General features: G+C 44.9%; 1 protein-coding gene across 1 annotated transcript in view; it reads left to right on the top strand.

Annotated features, from left to right (window-relative positions):
- Nucleotides 1-25,110, top strand: part of SGCD (sarcoglycan delta) — a 359,332-nt gene that overhangs the window by 250,101 nt on the left and 84,121 nt on the right. The window contains exon 6 of the mRNA XM_037044827.1: nucleotides 24,916-24,988. Within this exon, the coding sequence (XP_036900722.1) occupies nucleotides 24,916-24,988 (73 nt within the window). The remainder of the gene's footprint in view (nucleotides 1-24,915; nucleotides 24,989-25,110) is intronic.

The following is a 25,110-nucleotide window of genomic DNA, read 5'->3' as shown; positions in this document are numbered from 1 at the left end:
GGAGTTCTTGTCTGGCACCTCATTCCCAAGTTGGTTAATTATTTACCGGAACAACACATTAGATCATAAAGATGCATTTCCCATAAATAATGTAGCAAGAAAACCAAATGTAAGAGTCTCAGATTAACAACCCAACCTTAACAAACCAGCGATGTGTGATGAGGAAAAGCACAACTCCACAACAGAGACATAATAATGGGGTTTTATCTGAAGTGTTTTCGGGAGTACAACTCCCATAATTCTCCAAATAAATAAATAAATAAATAAATAAAGGCGAGCCAGTCCAAAAGCATAGGTGATTCCACTGCCTAGTCTTATCCCTCATCCACCCATGCGCACTGAGGCTGCTGCGGCTGACTCCTGATGCAGGAGGAAAAGGCAGTTGCTGGGCCCCACACACTTTTCCCTTTGGCAAGAGGGAGATGTGATTGAAGATCAGCGTGACGGATTCATCCGTCTGTGTAAACATCCCCAGCTGTCCCCGCAGCCTTACCTTAGCAGACCTCTCGGTTGCTGAGCCCTCGGCTCCCCCGGTCACGGGTTGGGGAGAGGGGGAAGAAAAGTCCGCCGGGGACACCTGTCAGCTTCCTTGATCGATTAAAGAGTTGATGGGGTTCACGATTTGGCTGCTTTGAAGAGAACCAATTCCAGCACTTACCAAGGAAGGGGTATGGTTTTTTTTCTTTGTTTGCGGAACCAACAGGACTTTAATTTCTCTATCGAGCTCCAGCTAATGTGCTATCTGGCATCTGTTGGTTTGTTTTTTATCACCAGAGTTTTCTTCTTGCCAGTCAGTACCAAGAACAGAGTATTTTCAGATGTGGAGATAAACTTCTGCCAAGCCATCTTCAATGTCAAGAGGCTACACTGTTTCCTTTCTCCTTAATTATTTTCACTGTTGCAAAATACTCTTAGGGAAGGAAAAAGTCACCTGAGTTGATTCTTTTTTTCTTTCTTCTCAGCAGAGGCCGAGGGGAGCGTTGCTATTCCACAGTGACACTAGGGATTTAATGAGATGACAACATGAATAAGAAACTCTTAGTGTGCAGACTAGGGAAGGAAATTAACTTTATTCTCCTTTATTGGAGAGAATAGAATTTAATTCTGCTTAGTTGAGTGGGAGAAAAGAGCCCTAAAAAGACTTTCTTTGGCTCTGTGTACGTTCCCTCCCACCTTGCTCTGTGCTCTGCCATGCCCTTCACTTCTAATCTTCCATCCTCTGCACCCCAGCTTCCCTAGGAATAGTGGGGGAGGTGGGGAGTGCGCATCCAAACAGAAGACTTGGGGAGAAGTCAGGTCACAGGACAGGAGCAAATGCCCATGCATCTCGCTGCTGGGACCCTCATGGAGGACGGGGTGGTCCCCTGGGTCTGGAGCTTGGAGGCAGACCACCTGGGCTCCACTCCCGGCCCTGGTGGCACAGCCTCGGTGTGTTTCTAAGTCACCGAGAACCTGTAGATGGGGGCGACAAGAGAGTGTATATTTCAGGTCCTTGGCACCAACTAAGCACATAGTAAGGGCTCAGTGTATTGAGACCCATTGCTGTTGTCCCTTCTCTCAACGCCGGCTGAGAGCCACTGTGTGGCTGTCCCCAACTGAAGTTCAGTGCCCAGATGGAAGGACACAGCATAAGAGCCTCCTTGTTCTCAAATAGGTATTAGGGTGTCCAGTAGGTTCTCAAATAGGTATTAGGGTGTCCAGTGTGTTGTTGTGCTGGAAGGATAAATAGGAGTCCATGAAGGAAGAGGGAGCTAGAGGAGCCAGGTGTGGGACTTGCAAACGGGGTCCTGGGCCAGCATGATCTTTTGGAACGTCGTGGAGTCCGACACAGCCGCGGCGTGCAGGTCAAGGAGCTGAGCGCCCAGACATGGAAAGAGACAGGCTGCAATTATAGTGGTTGACATTCATGAAACACTTATTCTACACTGGGTACTATTCAGATCTCTTTACATGTGTTAATTCAATTCTCACAGCAGCCCGCTGAGATAGGTTTTATTGTTATGCTCCTTTTCCATCTGAGCAAACTGACAAGTGGAGAGCCGAGTTCCCCAAAGTCCCCAAAGTTCCCAGAGTTCCCCAAAGTTGTTTTGCAAGGCAAACAGTGGAAGTGAGATGCCCCGATAATGAGACTCTAGAGCCTGTGTTTTGTTTCTTTCTATAACACCTTTGTTGAGATATAACTCACATATCAAATGGCTTACCCAAGTTTGAAATTCAGTCTTTTAGTATAAAAAGCCTATGCTCTCATCATATACACATAGCTGCTAATACACACCTGGCTATGAATATACATATACACAGGCATAGCTACTACTGTACATTCACAGTTCTATAGTATACATTTCAGATATAAGGGTAGTGTATTTGTTCTCTATGTATACATATGTGTATGCTATACTACACCTATCACATGTTATGCAGATATGTAGGTTATATATATACACACACACATGCATCATTATGGAGGTGTGTGTACACGGATCTATTGTAAAATCATATTGCAGTGGGCACCGTGCACCATATTAATGTGTTTGGACTTAAGGGTAACATGGAGACACGGAAGGGTGTCAGACTCGGGGGTGACAAGATCTGATCAGTGAGGAGGATCAGCCAGGGAGTCAGTTGGACAAAGTCACTAATCACAGGACCAAATGCGCCCACGGGGCTATGCTTGGGGGCTTACTTTGAAAAGACGTTCCAAAAGGAAAGCTGGGCAGCTGCCCTACAAGCTTGGCAGTGCTCACAGGCAGCTGCCATTGACCTCCGGTGGTCTCAGCCCAGAGCAGCAGGCTGAGCCCACGAGGAAGGGCAGATTGTCCAGGTCGGCCGGTGAGTTCCAAACGCAGGGCACCATTCTTCCCACCAGGGGAGCCGATCAGATGTCAAAGCACATTTAAAGCGCTGGTATCATAGGCTTGGGAGGCAAGAGGTTGCACTGAACCAAACACAGGAGAGAGCTGATATGAAATCAATATGCGGGTGCTTGTGAGCTGTGAGGGAAGGGCATGTGCTTCTCTTCTTTGGCTGTTAAATGAACCTCAGCTGCCAAGGAAAATGACTTCCCCTCTCTGCCTCCAGTCTGTCCGGCTGACTGGGCACTGGGGAGTGCGCACGCTCTGTTGCGCAGCTGTGTGTTTAATGAGGGCATCCCTGCAGGAGGGCCTCGGTGAGTTCCTCTGGCCTAGTTCTCCCTCCCAGGACTCCGCAAATATGTCTCTCCTCGGCAAACTCCAATCAGGGACTTTTGGAGGAACAAGGGAAGGGGCCGAGGCCTTACAAGGAGTGGTCTCCCTCTGCCTTTGGCAATGGAAGCTGGAGTATGAAGTATGAGAAACGTGCAGGAGGAACTCATATGCAGGGCTGTGCACCCTAAAAGAGGCTCAGAGCTTGGGGGCCACAGTGGAAGGGTTTCACTGGGTGAGGACAGGAAAGCCGTCCCTTTGGAAGGAGCTCACCTTGAAAACCACTGTAACTGTTGCGCTTTCATCTGGTCTCTGAACTTCAACTTAAAACCTTAGTCCTGTCAGGTGAGCAGTTGAAGGGGGAAAAGTCAATTACGGGATCAGAGTGGAACTGACTGGTTCTTAAAATGATCGCTTTCCTCTTTCCCTCCCTGTCTCCCTCTTGCCTCCTTTCCTCCTTGTCTTCCATGGTTCTAAGGCTGAACCACCCTAAACGTGAGGAGGTTTGGGGGAGGTCTATGCTCCTCCAAACCACAAGTGGGCTACTGAACAGGAGCAGATGAAATCCTAGGAAATGGTGTGTCATCACCTTCTGCACAGTAGCATTTAATTAGCTCCGAATACTTGCACATTTCATTGCCATCATCTTATTTGATTCTCAAAATCATCCTTAAAGGCACTCAGGATGGGGAGAGAAAACAGGAAACAAGTGTCCCAGCTCCATCTTAGAGATGAGGAGGCTGAAGGTAGAACAGCTCGCACAGCTGGTGTGTGCTTCTGCCTCTCGTCCTGCCCGGATGCACCCCCACCCCCACCCCACTAACAGTGGTCAGGCCCCTGCTGTGAGTGTGCTCCACCCCCACCCAAGGACCGCTGGGAATGATGCAGACAGGTCTAAGGGAGTGGCTGTGACCTCTGACCGCTTGCCTGGCATGTATGCAGGTGGTCGATCTAAAGCAGGGTTCTCCTTTTTTCTGCCATGGGCCCTTTTATCAGGCTGATGAAGACTGGGGACCCCTCCTCAGAATTATGTTTTAACCCATTATACAAAGTGCCCAAGATTACCAAAGAAAACCAATGACACACAGTTATCAATATATTTTAAAAAACAACTTTGTGATATAATGTCTTTCTCTGTTATGGACATTTAAGCATATCTAGCTGTGGTTGAGTGTGAACGATATTTGAGATGTGTGCAACAACTCAGCTCTGATAGGAAGTCGTCTAGGACTTCCTTGAGTGACAGAGTCCCAGGTGGCAATTACTGCAGGTCACGTTCTACGTCTAATCAGAGGACATACTAGATTTCAGAAGGTGAGTGAAAACCCACGGAATTCTCTCCATGAAGCCCTGGTGTCTATCGTCCCCCAGTGAGGTGCCCTGTCCTAATAGAAACGATCAGGGAGCACTTACTATGTGCAGTCTCTGTGATAACCTGCAGATTTGTATAGAATATCACAAGAACAGAAAACAAATCCAAACCCTGACATATGTCTACATAACTTCATGTTTAATACCACGGGTAACGTAAAAGGACCTCGTGTTTCATATGCAGCTCTAGCAACGAGTTCTGAGGGCAGGGCTGGTCTGGAGCTGCTGGGGGGAGGATATAGCACAGCAGAACCAGACGATGATTCTCAACACGGGCAGTTTTGTGTCTCAGGGGATACTTGACAACGTCTAAGGATCTCTTCGATTGTCGCAAACTAGGAGGAACGGGGTTGCTTGTGGCATCTGCTAGGTCGAGGCCAGGGACACTGCTCAACATCCTACAATGCACAAGACCGCCCTCACAGCAAAGAATTATTTGGCCCCAAATGTTAATAATACTGAGTTTGAGAAGCCCTGGACCAGAGGGAAGGTGTACAGAACACTTACTGAAATGCCACAGTAGAGAAACTCGTCTGTGCCTAGTTCTCTGCCTTCCATCCACTGGGAAGCCTGCGTGTCTTTCCTGATTTCTTCAGGTTGAAGATTACATTCTTCCCTGCCCCCTGGTGCCCAATGGCAGACCATATACATAGCAGGTACATAATTAATTGCAGCCACTGGTAAGGGGTGACCCTGCTATTTTTCTAGCTTGGGACTTGGCCCCAAAGTACTGACAGGAGCAAAGAACTCAGGACAGGAGCTCTGCAGGAGACAGCTGTTTGGAATGGGGCAAACAGAAGGGACTCAGGTACAGGTTCGAACCTCATCTCCCATTCAGAGAAGTTTGATGGCCCACTTTTGTCTGCACCGTAAACACTGTAAGCATCCTGGGCGAGACATTCCTAATGGGCAGTTCCCTTCCTTGGTACAGCAAAGGTTACGCCTGCCATATAGGTTGGCTGTGTATTCCCTTGTTTATGTAATCCTGCCATTGAAGTAACCCTTAAAGGGCATCAATGACATTGCTGACATTTGTTCAACACCTAATATGTCTGTAGCTCTGCTTTGTACCCTTCACTTTATTACATGGTTGGTTTTCCATGTTTCCCCCAGGCTCCCTTCCACTGGGAATATACATCGCTTCCTCAGTTACAAAAGCCTCCTCTTACTGGGGCGAAGCGTAGGCTGCCCCTGGTATCCCAGGCGTTGAAATGGCAGGTGCGAGATGTGTGTTGGGGTCGGAAGCACTTCTTGTAGAACCCCCACAGCCACCCAGGGGTAACCTCACAGTTGGATGTGTTTCTTTAAAATTCTGAGTTCTGCCCACATCAGTGGCATTCCCTTTACCTCCTTGAAGGCTGATTCGGCCCAGTCCTGAAGTGATTCCTCAAGTTGTGATCACTGACCCAGTGACAGCCTGGTTTCCATGGGGTCCCTGGGTCTCTGAAAGTCCTCCCCTCAAGTGGATTTGGGTGGGGGGAGGGGTGTCAGCTTCCATCAAGTGAGTGGGCCTTCTCCTTGAGCTGTTTCTGTTTGTCATGAAAAGCTGGAAGGAATTGATCCAGCACCCAAGTAAAAGACTCGGACCAAAATGAAACTGGGTTTATCGGTTAATGAGTGTCCAGTGTTCCTAAACACGGACCTTGGAGTGGGAGTTCTGGGGTGCCATGAGAATGTGCATGGGAACGGGTTAGCAGACCTGGATGGAAGTCTTGCCTTTACTTTTAATAATATTTAGTTTATCAACCTGTCTTTAAAGGGACCTGCTTCTAAAAGGGACAGTTCTTAAAGAAACAGGCCTTCTTTATTTGATCCAGGGAGATTTCCAGAGCAGCACCATTGGTCACCAGCATTTGCATGTTGCTATGCAGGTTAAAAGGCTCCTTCACCTCTCATTGGGACTTCACGATAAACCTGAGCTGTAATGTTGGCCAGTGGATTGAGCCCATTTTATAGACAGAGAAACTAAGCCCAGAACAGGTAGTTTGGTGGGAAGTCCAAGATGAGAGCCCCAATGTTCGAACATATTAACGATATTAATGTATTCTACAGTGTGTAATGGGAAAAACTAGGCAATGAGGGGAAAGACCCAGGTTCTAGCAGGTACAGTACTGAAAATTGAAGCTGTGCCACTGCTTGGTAAAGTGCAGAACCAAAATTTGCACTGTGTGTTTCATCGCCTACACAGATAAAGTGGCAAGAGTCACAGGTGGCTTGTTCAGTTAACAGAATGCAGGGTATGGAGGTACTTTACAAGTCTAAGGTGAAGGGTATCTCTTGGGAATGTCTTTAGCCAACTTCAGCAACCCATTGTAACTTCTCATTTAGAGTAGCTGTCCCCAGCATTTTTGGCACCAGGGACTGGTTTTGTGGAAGACAGTTTTCCCAGGGACCAGGGCTGGGGGCTGGTTTCGGGATGATTCAAGTGCATTGCATTCAAACTCACCTCCTGCTGTACGGCCTGGTTCCTAACAGGCCCAGGCTGGTACCAGTATGCAACCCGGAGGTTGGGGACCCCTGATTTAGAGAATAAATTTCTTCATGTGTAGGAGTTCCAACAGTATCTCTCATGACCAATTACAACTGGGACTAGAGTTCATTTTACAAATAAGAGATAGGAAAGAAACAGTTGGGATCAAGCATCCTTGAGCGCTTTTCGCTGATCACTTTGAGCAGAAGGCATCATCATGATGGCCTTGTCTTTTCCTTGCACTGTTCTAGTCATCAAACCACAGAGCAGAGACAACTGGAGTGTTCCCGAGTGGCTTACGTACTCAGTGAGGAAGCTGCATTCAGACGCCACCTGGATTCACGGGGAGACAGAGGGGGAGGTAGATGTCCTTGGGCAAGAACCACAGGACAGGCTTCAGTGGGAATCGCCTTCTACACCTCAGGATGCAGGACCAAGGCCTGGTGTCCCCGCATACTTGGGACGGGGTCATGAGCAAGGCAGCTGTCTTGCTGAGCCGTTGGTGCCCATGGGGGGTGAGGAGCCAGAGCTCTGCTTCCTGGGTAGTCGCCGTGGGAATTAAGTGAGACGGCCCACACAAAACTTACCACAGTTCCTGAGATATACTCAATCCTCAATAAATTAACTGTTAGCATTTAAAAGATTAGTTACGTCTCGTAGAACCTCGGCTTTCTCATCTGCACACAGAGATGCTAACAGTGTCTGACTGGTACATCACTACACTGACTAACTAATGTGATGCAGGAAGGTGCCTATAGTGAGGTTAGAGTTGATCTTGGATCTTGATGGAATCTTGAACATCCCTATAAGCCAACAGTTCCAGGCATTTTTATTTAAAATTGTCATGCCAATAATATTTTAAAAAGAAAAAAATCTTCACTGCCCATACAGGCAAACCATCACCTTCCATTTCTAAAATTCCAAGGGGTTAGATGAGGTAGAACAGCTAAGAGAACACAAAGCTGTAACCATCCAGGCCAGGGCTCTTTTTTGGGTACAGAGCCAGAGAGTAAGTGGTTTGGGTTTGTGGACCACAGAATCTCTGTCACAACTGTCAACTCTGCCATTGTAGTGTGAAAGCAGCCATAGACACTATGTCATTAGACTCTGTGGCTGTGTTCTAATAAAACTTTATTTACAAAAACAGGTGGGGGGATAGATTTGCCATACAGGCTGTACTGTGCCAATCCCTGGTCTGGGCTATGGTTCTGCTACTTTTTCATCACCTGGTCTGTGAAGTCTGGTGCCAAATACAGGTTCCAAAGACTGAAAATCTTTCCCCAGACTGTGAGAAGTATGAAGGCCCTGGGCTTGGTCCATACTGAATCTTTAGCATCTTTTGTAGTGCCCAACCAACAAGTGATAGATGGGTGGGAAATGCCCGGATCGGTGGATGGACCCACACATGGATGGACAGAAAGATTGACAGTGGATTATGTCTGTTTCTAAACAAAACTGTCCTCATCACAGGTGACATTTAATGCACTCTTTCTGTGTGCCAGGCTCCGTCCTGAGTGCCTGTGTTCACTCACTGAAGCTTCACAACTTGGGAGACAGACACCATCATAGCCCATTGGGTGTGGCATGTAGGGCATAATCCTGCACCTGTTAGGTTGCTCAACCTTGAATAAGTCACCTGTGTGCTTCTTCCCTGCACCCTTCATATAGGTACATATGAGAATTAAAAAGTATGAGAATTAAAAGTAGGAACAACCACACAAACTGGAAAGTAATGTTCAAAGATTTTCGTTGTTCCTTCAACCCGGCTCTGTGTATACGAGCAGGCTGAGAGGGTCTAGGATGGGAAGGTTTGGCCCCAGGTGTGTATTGGCCCAGGCAGCTGTGGACCAATTGGAAAATATTAAGGCAAATTGTGGGTCTTCTGATGTTACACTGTTGTTCACCATCATATCTGTGGTACCTAGAGCACTTTCTAATGCATAGCAGGCACTAAAGAAATATTGACTGAAGGGGAAAAAAAGTATAAACAATCTAACAAACAAGAAAACATCAACAAAAAATTCACCTGCCCCAGCCCAGGAATGGCAGTATGTTTGTAAGATATTCTGAGCATTAACTTAATAGGTCCCCCCAGAGAGTGAGATATGGATCAAATGTTAAATAATGGAAAATGGTTGATCTACTCACTACTACCTTGAAAGCTGCAACATTTTTGTAATGGATTAGGAAGACATTTTTCAGGACAACCTGGTAATTCATCTTTATTTCCTTGTATACACAGTGTATTCCATTTAAAAAAGAGAGATGCTAATGCATTTATATTAAAGCCTGTGGATTTACAGCCTTGGATAAAATATATTCATAGCTAGTATACCTTAATCCTGTTTAGGGAAAGGGAAGAATCAACTGGCATCAAATTAGTATCGATTAACTGTCACTCAGATTGACAAAGCAGAGTCCAATACACTTAGCAAATACCCAAATCGAGCTATAAAGCTTGGCAGATTTGGGTTTTGACAGTTGCCTTTTTTTTCTTTAAAATATGATCAGTTCAATATCTAAGAACATATTCCTTGGCCCTGAGTAATTCAGACCTCATAGCCACTGTTTCTCCTTAGTGGGTGACTTTGGAAGTCACCAGGTATAGGAAGAAGCTAGAAAAAGCTCCCAAACTGCGCTTGGCCCTGGCTTGTTAAATAGGGGAGAGGGGTGTTGAGAGAGAGAGAGAGAGATGCTAAATGCCCTCAAAGGCGTCTTACAAATATTCAGACCAGAAGGACCCTTCTGAGCATACTTGCTCTTACCACTCTTTGGAGGTAGTGAAACTGACTGACTCTGTTGCCTTGCAGATTCCTCTTTTGTATCAAACCTGCTGTCTTCAGTAGAGTTGCATAGGTATGACAGTCTCTCTCAAAAGACAGACTTGTTTGTGGGCTTCAGAGAACAGTTCTCCTTGCTTTAGAGATATGGAGCGTCAGACAGTCATGAGATAGACTCCTCTAGCCCACAAGGAAAATAATGCATCATTCAGAGTGCTTCCCACTGTAAGTGACAGAAAGCAAAATTAATCCAGCTAAGGGAAAAAAATGTAAAGATGGGAACTTGGTCACTCATTTAATTGAAAATTCCAGATCTGGCAAACTCTGGTGCTTTTAACACCTCTGCCCCAACACAGGTTTCCTTCAGGCAGGTCCTTAGTGGACATTATCTCAGAAGGAGAGAGACAGGGTCACCCTTGTCCAAACAGCCATAGCAGTCCTTGAAAAGACCTGATTGGCTGCACTTAGGTCACATGCTCTTGGAGCAAACAGTTTCTGGGGAACTAGATATTCTGATTGGCCAGCTGGAGTCACCTTCCCTGCTGTATGTTTGTGGGGTGTCGGGTATGGGGTTCTCAGCCCCAGTGGGTTTCCCCAGAGCAAGCAGTGGGTCTAGTGTGGAAAAGAATGTTAGACAGGCAAAGACGTTGCCGCTGTTCAGCCTTCTTCCCTTTGCCCCCTGTGTAGCTGTGACATCTCATTTTGAAGTTCTTTCTTCAGACTTTGTTTCTCGTGGAGTCTCAAAGATTTACAATGATGAAGAGAACAACTGAAAATAAACCTTCTTTTGGTCTTGTCTTTTCTCAGTAGCTAGAGTCTCTAACCCTAGTTGAGTATCAAGCCAGGGTTTGATGCCTGTTAGGAAATGTCAGAGGCCGAGGACAGCGGGAGGTCAGGACTATGACAGTCACCACAGCTCGGGCTGAACGTAGCGAAGTAAGGGGACTTAAAAGCCTCTTTCTCACCCTGGCTGGTGTAGCTCAGTGAACTGAGTGCGGGCCTGTGAACCAAACAACTCTGGTTCGATTCCCAGTCAGGGCACATGCCTGGGTTGCAGGCCAGTTCCCAGCAAGGGAGGCACAAGAAGCAACCACACATTGATATTTCTCTCCCTCTCCTTCTCTTCCCCTCTCTAAAAATGAATAAATAAAATCTTTTTTTAAAAAAGCCTCCCTCTCCATGCACAAGAGCCTGCCCACCAAGTCGTCTCTCTTCAAAGCAACCAAGCTCACGGAGGCTGTTAATCTGCATGCAGCCTGGCATGGTGGGATCTGCAGAGAGAAACTCCTAGAACACGGGCCCTTTCCCTTTGCTGCTCAGGGGTCACGTGACCTCTTTTTTTCTCTACCTTTTCTCATTGAGGTGCTACTTCAATTTGACTGCCACCCAGACCCGTGTTTGTGGTTGAAGGTTAAAGCTGTGAGCTGGGAAACTGCTTTGTCTGGGTTCTTATCCCAGGTCTGTGACCAGCAAGCTTTGTAAGAGCAGTTATTTCTTCTCCTGTCCAAGCCTCATATTTCTCACCTGACAGGGTTTTCGTGAAGAGGAAGCGACTGGGTCTGTGGAAGCACTGAGCGTGATTCTCATTCCTGTCGCTCATCGCACTGCCCTCTGTGCCGCATAGTTTCAATTCTCAAGTTAGAGTTGGGCTGTCCAGGTGGCGCTTGACGCAGTCCGCGCAGCTGGCCCTTGGCGGAGAAGCCGCTGCAGGTAGCACATGCACAGCCCAACATTAGTGCTCCTGGGGTCTTCTCCTGGAGGGGGAGGTCCTCTGACGTAGCTCCTGCTCCTCGACTCGTGGTGGAAGGAACAGCACATTGCTCAGCAGACGGTTAGGAGCCTGGGCTCTGTGGCCAGATTGGCCTGGGTTCAGATCCTGGCTCCGACACGCACTCTCTGTGAAAGCTTTCTGGGCTTCAGTTTTGTCATTTAAAAACTGGGAGATAATCTTGTATACCCTACAGAGGTGTGGTATACAGAATTAAATGAGTTAGTCCATTTGAAATGCTTAGAAAAATGCCTGACAAGTAGTAAACAGTTAATAGAAGTCTACTATTCATATGAATTTCATTCCCCAAATGTGATCTGAGGGGCCACATTAGTCCAGCAGGGGATTCTGTCTCCATCATCAGCAGATTGCTTAAGAATCAAGGAAGCATTTGTGCTGTCAGGATAATGTGGGCAGGGCTGAGGTCCTTGTCCATAAGGATCACTTCCTTGACCTCCATTTCCCGGCCTGTGTGGTTGTTAAGGTACGTTGACTCTCAAACTCCATGTTACAGAGAGGACCTTGGAATATTTGCCATGGTTGGGGGCCCCTGTGACAAGGGTCCTGCCTTCTAGGGCACGACACAGCTGTGTCCTCTGTGAGTGCGACACTTCCTAGGGAGGGCTCTGGTCCTCAAAGGACCTTAGCTCTCTCAATTCTGCTAAGTCAGGGACAAAAGTCTGCCCCTCTCCTGGGCTTCCTTCCAAGGCACGCTGCTCTCTCCCGCCCCTGGAGGAGAGCCAGCACACTCTCCACTAGGGTTAGGGCTTTACAGAGGGCAGCGACAGCTGTTGACTTCGGGCCGCTCTGCGTCTGATCCACTGGAAACCTTCCATCGTGAAACTCAGGTGCATGTTGCCCAGTGAAAGAAACAAAACCCAGAGCTCTGCACTGATGGACTCCGTTCATATGGCCTTCTAGGAAAGGCAACACTGCAGACAGGGCCTGGAACAGTGGGAGCCGGGGCTTGGAGGACAGAAGGACTACTCGGAATTTTCAGGGCAATAAAATTATGCTGTTTGTTCATGGTGGTAGATGCATGACTCTATGTATTTGCCAAAACCCATAAAATTATACTCCACAAAGAATGTGTGTTACTTTATGGAAATAAAAAAAATGTCAAGAATATGCAAAGGGCCTGTCTTTTGGCTTGAAATGGAGGAGAGACAAAAATAGGGAGGGATGGAGGGAACAAAGATAAATCAATACTGTAAAAAATGATCAAGGCTGGAGAGCTGGGTTAAGCCTGATCATATCATGTTAAAAACTTGGGCTTTCTGTGGTAGGCAACAGAATTCACCGAAGTTTGTAAACCAGACGAGAACCCGCTCCCACATGAGCTCCGGGGTGTTCTGCTGACTGTGGTAAATTGGAGAGGTTATTGGAGAGCTTGCAGTTAGTAGGCTGTCCTGCTAAGACCACAGCCCACAGCGCTATAGCTGAACCATTGCTGTCCTGGACAAAGCAATTATACGGCTATCACAGTGTAGTGCAGCTGATGCTGACCAGCTCATACCTCTCCCCTCCAGAAGCTTCTTTTTCATTCTGAAGCTTTTCCTGCTTATGCAAAATTAAATTGAAAACATCTAAGTCTGAATCTAGCCCCTCATCTAGAAGAGCACAAAAATGCCCACAATGCGGCCCTTAATTTGATGAAGAAGGGGGAACATGATGGAGAAGGGGGAACACACTCAGTGACCACCTCACAGGACAAGGAAATGAGTGCTTGTCCAGGGGAGCAGTTAAGTGTCTCAGAAGCACACAGGAAGCAGTGGTTAGGGATGCCCGAGAGGAGGCCTCACTGTGCAGGTGGCGTTTGAGCTGGGCCTTCGAGGATTTGAGGCACTAGAAAGGGAAGAAACGAACTTTCTGACTGAGAGCATCATGAGTCAAGTCCAAGAAGCAGGAAACCCAACCCTACTCAGCAACCAATAAAAAGACACTTTGGTAAAGTGCAAAGGGACAGGAAGAGTGGTTTTCAACTTGCAGTCATTTGGCATATGGTAGAGAAGTTCTAGGTGACGGGTATGACCCTCTTAAAGAGCCCACGTGCTCCTTTCTTCTGGGTCTTGGGGAGAATGGTAGAGAATCTTAGTCCTAGGAACAAAACTACCACAAGCCTGGTTTAAGCAAATTATCTGTAGGAACTTGTTTGCCTCCCATAAGCAGTCACTTGAAAGACAGTTGCTAGAGGCTTAGTGGTGTACGGTTAGCGTACCTGAAATTTTCTTGGCCTTTGTCTCATGGTCAGTAGATGGCCGCTACAGCTCCGTGTACTAGGTGGACACTCAGGCAGGAAGAAAGAAGAGGCGTGGACCAGTCACATGTGCACCTTCCTATTAGGATGTAAAAGCTTGCCCAGTGCCCCTCCCCGTAGACTTCTACCTGCATCTCATTAGACACAATTGTGTAATATGGTCACCCCAAGCTTCCATAGAGTCTGGGAAAGTGACTGTCATTGGCTACTGGGCTCTCATGAACAATACTGGGGTTTGTTGGCAGGGAAAATGAATGTTGATAAGTAACTTACTGGCCATACCAGGGATAGGATAACGTCAGTGGATGAGGTAAAAGTCATGCCATCGAAAGGACCCATTCAGTCACCTGTGAAGCATTCATTTTGAGGCTTGCTTCCATAATAAGGTTGTATTCTGAAATTAAACGATTTAAATGTTTTAATGCTTTGAGACATTCAGCACTTTTATTAAGATTTCCACTTGCTGGCTATCACCGTTCAAGTCATCGTCACCTACGTCTCCTGTAAATGACTCTGTAAGTGCCTCCAATTATTTTTTAGACAGTGCTTCTCCATGGTCCTCAATTAATGTTTCAATTTCCTTCTCCATAGAAAGACATCACCCCCCACCTGCTTAGCCACGGGAACAAAGTGTTCTCCTTTTTCAATGACCAGAAACCCTGAAAATCACGCACGTGTTGTCTGCGGTCTCACCCGCATAGTCCACGGGCTCTCTGAGTCTGGATTGCTCTCACGCTGAGAGAGACCCTCGAGAGCTGAGATCCTGGCTAAGGAAGTGGCATGCTCAGGGCTCCCATGTAGCCCTCGCTCCCTCGTGGAAGGCCAGGCAGAACCCGTGCTCTCCTTAACCTGCCTTCATTTTCTGTGTTCACTCCCTCCCTGGGCTGTTTGATTCTGGCCCCCTGTTTGTTCCCCAGAGACCTGGTCATGGGCGAAGGGCCAGTTTCATCTCATTCATGGGACACGCTGTGCCTTCGTCATCTTTGAGAACCAAGGAGTCTCCCTGGTGTGCAGGTCAGCTGTGGAGGTCAAGCAGCCTTCTCGGCTTGTTGCTGATGCTCATATTAGGATGGTTGTTCATAGACCATCCTAACTCCACTCCGCCTTATCTCATTCATGTTATATGTGACCAATGAGCTGAAATTATTTGTGTTACTGTGTGTTTTTATTTACTATCAGAAATAATGTAGTCATAAGAAACTGAAATGAGGTTGCTTGCTGCTTGGTTGATTCTTTTTATTTCTTCCTGTTTGGGCTTAATGATACACCGAGCATGAGTTCTGGTCTATTGGTTTCTGGAGTAGAGTTTGTTTAATTAAACTACTTGTTTCTTCATGTCTTGCCAGAATATTCTTATACGTGAATCTTAAATTGCTCTACGATTTCACATGCTACACAAGTATTTAAAATGTGCACCTTGATGGTATGGCTATCTCAGCTAAATTAAAAGGAAGCACATCTTATTTTATTTTTCTTTGTTGTTAACATTCAGATATTCAATGGTATTCTTTTGTCTTTCTGGCCTTCTATCATTATAATCAACACCATCGATTGAATTATAATAAATAATATCTATCATTTGTTGAGTAGTTTTATGTACCAAGCACACATGTTACTACATATATGTATACCCACACACATATACTACATATATATACGCATACATATATAATATAAATTCTCTAATCCTCACAATAGCTTTATGAGAGAAGTGTTACTCTCATTCCACAAAGCTGGAAACTAAGTCTAGAAGACCATAAATAACTTGTCCAATATTTCACACTCTTTTTTGAAAAGATTTCATTGATTTATTTTTAGAGAGAGGGAAGAGAGGGAAAGAAACATTGACATGCAAGAGAAACAATCAGTTGCCTCTCATGCCCCCTACTGGGGACCTGGCCCACAACCCAGGCATGTGCCCTGACTGGGAATCAAACCAGCAACCTTTTGGTTCGAAGGCCAGCACTCAGTCCACTGAGCCATACCAGCAGGGCTCACATTCTTTTTTAATTACTGCCCTCCAGTGAAATTTTGGTATCACAGAGATATGCATGTCTGTTTATGTATTATCTTTGTATCTGTGCTTTAGATATTAATAGAGCAAGATTTCTTTTGCTGCCTCCTCAAAAACCAATTTTGTAGCTTTAGCCACACCACCCCCATCGAGAATGCATACTTTGTAATAATTGTCATTAAAAATCCATTGAAACGTGTTCTCTAAATCAGTCTGGCTATGGTAAAACTCGCTAAGGGCACAGATCAGCCCTTCACACTGAATACCAGCATAGCACAGCACTGTAGCACATGAGAGGTAATTGTGAAATATTTACAGACAAAGAATGTTACAATATTTGAAGCTGCTACAGACTTTGTAAATTGTTCAATCTTTTAATGAACTTATGATCTTATAAAGAGGAAAGTCCCGTTTTCCCCAAAAACCTGTTTATGGAGTCGGCCCTCCCTAAGTATTTGTCGAATGAGTTACTTTACTTTTAGGTTAGGAGAATCTGTCCTAATTCCTAAAGAGAAAATATTTGGTACGTATCCTGGAAACAACTTGTAGTGACTAAAAATGTTTTGCATTAGCAAATTGTTAAGTACCACCAGCAGGCACAGAGACAGAATGAGATTAAACGACTTCACGAGAACTTTTCCACTGGACGTTGCTGGCTCGCGTCTGTCTGCTGGTTAGGTTCTGGGAAGCTTTTCGTGGGCTGACAGTGCTTCATCCTGGGATGGGTGGAAACTCCGCAACTGTACCACTACTCGAGTCATTTCAAATCCTTGGCTAAACATAACCCAACTTACATCCTTAAAAAGAAACTTTTTACTGCATGTTACTATTAGGAGAAAGTCAGAAGTTCATGTTAGAACTAAATATAAAAATCCCTCTTTCTGAGGAATTTCCTCTGATCAGGTCTTCCACAGTTCACTCTTTTGTACCTACCATGGAGAGCAAGCTGCAGAGGAGACTGGCTTTCAGGAGAATAATCTTAGACATTAAATAACATTTAAATATCAAAATGTAACCCTGTTCTCTAGCCGGGATTCACAGAGGAAAAACAATATCTCATGTTTCTTAGAAATATTTTTAAACAATGGGAGATAGATGAACGTGTACTTAGCTAAATCTTGGGAGTAACCAGAAAATTATCTTGCACAGAAATTATGTTTATTATTCAAGGGATTACTACATTATTCATAGTTTTAAATATATATATTGCTTATATATACTACAGAAGACTTAATTTAAATGCACTTGGTCATGTCGCCTGCACCTTCATAAGAAAAATGTAGGTGGCTTCGGAGCAGCTTCTTTTATTAAGGGCAATTTCAATTGCAAGTAAAATACCAAATATCAAAAAAATAAATAAAGCAAGATTTTCCTGAAGTATAAGGTTGCCATGGGCACAGCTGGCTTTGAGCCCTAATCATTTGGCTTTGACACCAGTTACAGCTCTTCCCTTGGGCCCTGTGGTCATCCTTTAGTCTCCCTCTTGCCCAGCACATCACTGGGCCCCATTGGTGGTCCTCTTAAATATTTTCTAAACCCACCACTCTTCCCCATCCTCACTGCCAGTGCTCTCGTACAACCCATCACCATCTGCCCCCCACCACACCTCATTTACCCACACTCTCCATTTTCTTTTCCACGCCACAGCATCTCAGCTCAGGCTGCTGTTACGGTATACCATTCTCTGGGTGGTTTAAACACCGGAAATTTATTTCTCACATTCAGGAGCCTGGAAGCAGGGTGCCAGCATGCTTGGGTTCTGTAGAAGGTTAGAGTTTCAACATATGAGTTTTAAGGGGACACACACATGCATACCATAACATGCAACACCAGTGATCTTTGAAAAATGCCAATTCACTTTTGTCAGATCCCTGCTTAAAACCTGTGCCATGGCCTACAAGCCTTTGTATTATCTGGGCCAACTTCATCACTACGGTTCCATTAGCTAGCTCTCTGCCCGGTAACTTGATTCCACACAGTCAATCAGAAATTTATAAAGCCTGTGATAGGATCTATCTAAATTGTCTCACCATGCTGCTTGCCTTTGGAAAACGTGCTCTGGCCGCCGGGATCTCTATTAACTTTAGCTTCCCAACCCTTTCACCTCGGCCCTGTTTTCTCCGGCTGCTCCCTGCTCTGGCTCCTGTGTTCCTTAATTACGGAACAAGCCGCAGCGACATTTCGCTTTTTCCGGGAAACTTACCGGCCAGACCAGGTTACAGCCCCAAGTTTGATACTTTCAAAGACATCTTTGATTTTCCTTTCAAGTTTTAATCACCATTTGTGGCTAATGGATATTTTTCCTTGTGAGATTATTACTCATTATTTAAACTGGTTGTGTACACTTTCTGAGTGTACTACAGTGTGCTGGATTGGGAGCTCCATATCCCTCGGGCTCCCCTCTAGAGCCCCCTGCTGGACACATGTTTGTTACGGAAATTAGATGCTGGCTTTAACAATCCTACCCTGATCCTCTGCTGGCCACCCGGGCCAGGTCCTGTGCAACAGCAGGGCTGGAGGCCTTACAGAGTATCTGGTTCCCACCCTGACTTTGTATGAAGAGTGGAGAAGTGGGCATAGAAGGCAAAGTCACATAATGAGCTTACACAAAATCAGCACTAAAAACCGGACCTTTGGTTTCTCAGTTCCATGGTATTTCAGGAAATCAAATCACTCCCTCTCCCATTTTCTTATTACCATGTTTTAGATTGACATCTTTTCTCTATCTATAATTTAATATTGGTATAGAAATACATGCTTATCTTACTAAATAAAACGTGGTTCTTATTGAGGGTCATCATGCAGGTTGCATCTACCCAACCAACATGAATTAGAAAACTTCAGACATTTTGACTTCAAACATTGGTCCTCAGATATTTTAACTCTGCACTCGAAGCCTGTCGAACATTTTGGCCCCACCACTGAAACACACAGATGATTTTTAGTCTGTGTTCATTCATACAAAAGCATTGACCTTAATTATGCCAATATTAATGAATGTACATCAAGAAAGAATTTACCAGAGAAAACTCCATTAAGCTAGTTTAACCCTTTAACTTTCTAAACAGCACACTGAAAATCATTTCTGAACTTTTTAGAAGTTTGTCTTCAAATTATTGTTCTTCTGCAAGTCCAGCAAAGGTTTGATTCATTATAAATTTTTTTGTCTCCAGTTTTTACTGATTATAACTTCTACCATTGTAACTTTTTCTTGTGTGTCCAATTTCTCTGAAGTCCAATTTTCCTATACCAAACTCTGCAGATGTAAATTTTTCTTTCAGTATTTAGTTCATGGCTATTTTTAACACATACAAGTTCAGGCACGTCAGTGTTTACTATTTATTATGAAATTGAATTTCCCACGTCAGTCTTTGAAGTTTTGAAGAGTTACGAACAACGTTTGGGGGGTTCTTGTTTTTATAGTTAGTTTCATCTACACGAGATTTTGCTCTCTGTCCTTATATCTCCTATGAAGTTTATTTTCTGGTGACGATGCCCACCAATTAAGTGAAGTTCAAAGCGGGCCAAGACCTGTTTGCTTTTACTTCTTCCTAAAACACTGGGAAAGTTCTTAGTGATCTCCTTTGATATTCCCAGGTTCCTCTGGTAGGGAATGGAGATGGCTAAAGACAGTCATCTGTTTCGATTAGATTGTTACCTTGTGACATTTTACATCTGGGATAAAAAGCAACGTAGCTCTGATACCTCCCATCCCAACCATCATTTTATACAAAATCGGGGAAATGAAGGGCCAGAGAGGTTATCCGACACGCCAAGCACCACAGAGAAAAGTGGCTTTCAGGTCCCCTGGCATCCAGGACACTTTGAGGGGCAAGCATGACCAGACTGAGCTTCACACTTGAGTACACTTTCCAGAGAGGAGAGGCTGGCTTTTGTATTACTGTGGCAGTGAAGTGCATTTAAGATTTTTTTGTTTTTTTTAGAGTTTACCCCCTGCCTGTGCGACCAGGGGAAGCGAAGCCGCTGAACTGATCTTGGTGGTGATTCAAAACACTCCAGATAGATCCTGTCACGGGCTTTATAAGTTCCTGATTGATTGTGTGGAATTAAGTTATTGGGCAGAGAACTAGCTAATGGAAACACATTGATGAAATCACTTTTGAGGGACATTAAATGGAACTTAAAATAAAACTGAAATGGCTTTATGGATTTTTCACTCAAACTGTTTATGAACATTTATTGCTAGTAAATTATATTGTGTCAAAAGAAGGAATCAGTAGGTATGGCTTTGATAGAAACCTTTTGAAATAATAAAATTGAGAATAATTTATTATCCAGGAATGGCCAGAAGATGGGATGGGGGAATTCATTCTGATGGATAGTTGTTAACTCCGCAGCTTCTGGGAAAGTGAAAAATGGTGTAAAAATCGGGAACCAGATAGCACTTGGAAAGAAATGGGCTCTTGGAAAAGTATCATTAACTCATCTCATTGTACATGGAGATTGTTTTTAGAAGAGCAGTGATGGGAGGTGTAGCAAGTATTACTGGAGGGCATAAACATTTTGGTATGTGTCCGCATCTCATAAAGAGACGAGCAAGTAGAGAGTAACTTAATCTGCTGAAAAAGACAGTGTGGCAAAGTGGTGGAGGGCACCCATTCCAGAGCTGAAATGTTAGAGTTCAAGTCCTGGATTCCCCCTCTTTGCTGTGTGACCACAGGAAAATTTCCTGACTGCTCTGAGTCTCAGACTCCACATCCATAATAACAGATATTGACAGCCCCTATCTTATTGGGTTATTCCAATGATCAAATGAAAACAGGTTCAGTACTTCCCACTTCATAGTAAGTGCTTTAAAAATGTCATTTTTTAAAGAGTTGTAGGGGACCTGGAAAAAGAAGGAATGATTAGCATTCATAAACATTTTGGTACTTGTAATATTATTTTATTAACTTACCATCTGTTATTGCTACATGCCAGAGACCTCATTCCGGACCCCTAGAGATGGGGGTCCTATCACTCTCTCTTGTTTTAGTGAAGGACACTGAGCATCAGAGAGATTGGGTTTCATGCTCAGGGTCACTTGGCTCCTGAGAGATTCTGCCATCTTTCCCTGAGAAGTCATCCATGGACCTGACCTTCAGTATATATGGGACATGCCTTCCCCTGTCCAGAGTCCAGCAAAGACAAGATCGAAGGGCAAGGGGTTGGATGATGGGCACTACGACTGCGTGAGCCTCTCACCCTCCATTTCCATTTCATATCCAGAGCCTGTCAATCACCCACCTCCTCTACCTGTCGGGACCCTGTCCCTCTGGTTTCTGCTGGTTGGCCATTTAGCAAGTGCCTCAGTGGCCTGGAATTGAGAAAGCAAGGCACCAGGGCTCAGTGGCTAACAGTGGGTTCATCAGCTGGATGTGACTTTCGGCTGTAGCACTCACTGGCCTTGCGACCAGGGGCCCCACATGATTTTAGCCCCAATTCTTCTCACTATAAGATAAGCAGGTTCTTTGGTCTAAGGAAGAGACCATAAGCCTTTTGATGGAATTCTACTTTAGAGAGATAAGTATTTAGCCCCATAGCATTTTTTTATTAGCATGCTCTTTTATTTTAAAGATACAGTTAAAACATGTTAGATTGTGATTTTGGACATGTATTTAAAATGTAATGCATTTATTTATTTATTTATAACAGTAACTTAGTACTCCCATAGAAATGGTAGTAACAACTGGAAATGAGTCCAGTAGAAGCCTTGAGAACCTGCAATTGAATCTGACTGTATTCTACCTTGACCTTGTCCCTGGCTGCTCAGAGCTTAAGATCTAGTTGAAGAGGTTAAATGAGTGTCTGCAAGGAAAATAAAAGTTCCAGGTAGTGTATTTTCAGCACCAAATGAGTTGTGTGGTCACTTTACAGACATCTGTTGAGTGCTACCCTGGGCTGGACAATGGGGACATGACAGAGAACAGGGCACATTCTCAGTTGGGAGCACAGTAGGCGTGGCCACAGAAAGCTGGGCACCCAAGGCTGGTTGTTCAGAGGAGACCATGCTCTTTCCACAGACATGGAATGAACAGTTGTAATGTGCCGGGCTGCTTTATTGTATATTTTTTCTCTTCTTGGCATTGCTTCCGAGGGGTGGCATTTCTTCCAAGGGGTGGCATTGCTTCTGAGAGGTGGCAGAGCTGAGGGCCCCCAGCTGCAATGGAGCCACTCTTTCAGGGGTGTGGTACGGCCCGCTGTAAGAAGGAAGGTCACAGATGAGGCTTGGTCATCAAATCTGACAAATGTAGAAACACGCTGGGCACAAAGTCAGGGTTGGATAAAGAAAACGCCTCAGGCTTTTGAGATTCATTTCACATAAGAACATGTCATCCCTCATTTTTGGATAATTGGTCAGAATAAATGTAATATGTATTCCATGGCATGCATATACTTGGCCTAGTCAAGAGTTGCCAAATAAGGATTTTTCAGCCACAAAGGCCCTGTGAAAGGATGATAGGGTGGGGACGAGACAGGTGAAACATTAAGCCTGACAGCATTCCAGTAACAGTTTAAATAACAAAGGTGTCCCTGGACGGGACCGATTGCCACACGGGTAAGTCAGACCATCGTGGCCGCTTTGACAAGTGGCAATGCTCTTTATAGGGATATTTTCATAGAATTCTGGGTAGAGCGTGGGGAGATTTGAGTTGGGACTAAAGAGGACAGACAATACAAATTAACAGAAATAACTGTCCTTGCCTTAGTGAGATAGATAATTGCTCCTTTTAATTATATTTTTAAAATAGGGTTCAGATGACTAACAACCAAGTGTCTCCAAGGATGTCAAAGGGAAAGCCATCTGGTCTTTGTGACAGTGGGCTGCAGTCGCAGATTGAAGTTGGGACTGAGGGGTGGCTGAGGGTGTGCCCTTGGGTGCCACACAGCCTAGAGCCACCTCCCAGTGTGTCACTCATTGTCCCATGACCTCTATAGGCCCCTTCTCCCCCACGGGGCAGCCGCCGCAGTGCCTTTGGCCTCGGGTGGTTCAAAGGATCACAAAAACGTAGGCAATGGGGAATATATACTATGCACACCCAAGTTCCGCGCACACGTAACAAAAACTACCCTATCATCTATAGTGCAGCCGTTCTTACTCAGTAATTATATTAGTTGGGGTTCTCCAGAGGAACAGAACTAATGAGATCTATACAGAGGAAGAATTAGTGCGAGAAGTTGGCTCCCATAGTTACCGAGGTTGAGAGACCCCATGGTCTGCTGCCTGTAGTCGGAGAGCTAGAAGGGTTCCTTGGCATAGTGAAGGCTGGGTCCAAATGCCTGAGAACCGGGAAGCTGCTCATGGGGAGTCCAGCCCAGGCCTGGGGCCTGAGACCCAGGAGTGGGGAGAGCAGAAGGCAGATGTCCCAGCTCCAGCAGTCACGCGGGAAGGGCCAAACTCTTCCTTCCTGCACCTTTTCGTTCCATTCCATCCGCCAACAGGGAGGATGGTGCCGCTCACACTGAAGAGTCGAACAGCTTTGCGGGGTCAAGCTGTTCCGACACTAATCCCTTCTGGAAACCGGAAGTCGCGGTCGGCGGAAAATCTGGGCAGCCTCTGGTGCAGTCGAGTAGACTCATAAGATGATCTGTCACATTATAAAGAACAGTGAAGTTCAAACCACAAGAGCAAAATAAAACTGTGTATGCGTAATAAAACAATGAACATCCTAAACACCTTACCTAAAAAGGTTATATTTTAATGGGGCTATGGGTACATTCAGATATGTTTGAGATGCTGTGGTTTGGGACCCTGAAAAGTAGAACGGCCTGCAAGTAGAGAAAGTTCTCCAAGGTCCTCTCCCTAAATGTCTCTGTACCTCCTGCAACTGTCAATATTATGGGGCACCAAAGGGAACCAAATGAGCTGCTGTGTCTGAAATATATATTATGCTGTCTAGCGTGTAGTAGTCATACAAAATGTTCGCTTAGAATAACAGCTATTGTTCACCAGGATATTCTTTCAATGATTGTATGTAATGTTAAATCAAGGCATCATTTTTTATTTTACTTGCAATAATCTTTGACTCATATCAGAAAGATTAGATATTTCTACAGATGCTACAAAAGTAAAGAAACCAATTCATCTTCCTAGACTCATCAGTATGTCAGAATAAATCTAGATTTAGAATAACAGTGATTAATGGAGGACATTTTTAGACATTATAACCATGCAAGAAGATTTTAGAAATTCACCCACGAATGCAAGGTGTTATTATTCTGCCCCCTCTCACAGCATCAAAGAACGGTACCCAATGTATAAAAAGAAACACCTTTACATCAAAGTATGGGATATTGCCCAGCTAAGTTTAATTGAAAAGCTAATATCCAGTGCAATTGTCTGTGATAAACTGAGGCTTAAATGAATTGAAAACACGTTGGGAGCAGACAAATCAAATAATCACAATCTTTATGGTGAGAAAGGTTTAGCTGGAGTGGACAAGTTGTGAAGATAAAAGCTTAGAGCAAAGTCAACCGCTAAATGTCTGGACTGGGTTGAATCAATGCTAATACTCAAAGTGTAAAAGCACTGAACTTCAAATGATCTCGCACACTGTTGTGTTTAACTTTCCAAGGAAATAGTGTCAAACTTTATTTACTTCTGCTCAGTTGTCACTAGACACAGAGCTTCCAGCCCTAATAGCATTTTCTACCATCTACCTTTTCCACCTCTGCCTACATGTCCAGATGTTACTGAATGGGAGCCGCCCCCCGATGCAGGCAGAGGGCTCAGCTGCTGTGTCTTCAGACATTTCCAGTTGGGAGACTGTGACGAGTTTAGGAGAAACCAGAGTCATTTCTAGGCATCTTTTTTTTTTTAAGCCAACATGGAATTTGCCTCCTGGACTCACTCTGATCTCAGCAGGAACACTTTCAAAAGAAGTTCCTTGTTTTTTCAAAGGCTGTTTGCATGAGTTGATTCAATGCTTTCCTATTATGGAGCCCTAGAGCCAGTGACAAAACATGTGTGGACTGGTTTGCATAAAGGATTCGCTGCATTTAGCTGATTGTGCCCCTGGGTGACACATCCAACAGTCTCCAACCTCTGTTTGCTTCTTTCTTCCGTTTACAGGAGCAGAGGGCACCGTGTTCCCTAAATCCATAGAGACCCCTAACGTCAGGGCAGACCCCTTCAAGGAGCTAAGGTAAGCCTTTGACTCCATGTTAACTAGTGGCTGTTGGTTTTTTTCTGTGCAGCTGACTGATGATCCATTCTGAATCCATGTAATGAACATACATGAATACGTAAATGGGGAGAGGTTAGAAA

Source organism: Sturnira hondurensis, unplaced genomic scaffold (assembly GCF_014824575.4).
Source record: "Sturnira hondurensis isolate 20B ecotype Veracruz unplaced genomic scaffold, ASM1482457v3 Scaffold0004152, whole genome shotgun sequence".
Taxonomy (NCBI): domain Eukaryota; kingdom Metazoa; phylum Chordata; class Mammalia; order Chiroptera; family Phyllostomidae; genus Sturnira; species Sturnira hondurensis.
The sequence above is the reverse complement of the archived record's forward strand: the minus strand, read 5'-3'. Positions and strand labels throughout refer to the sequence as shown.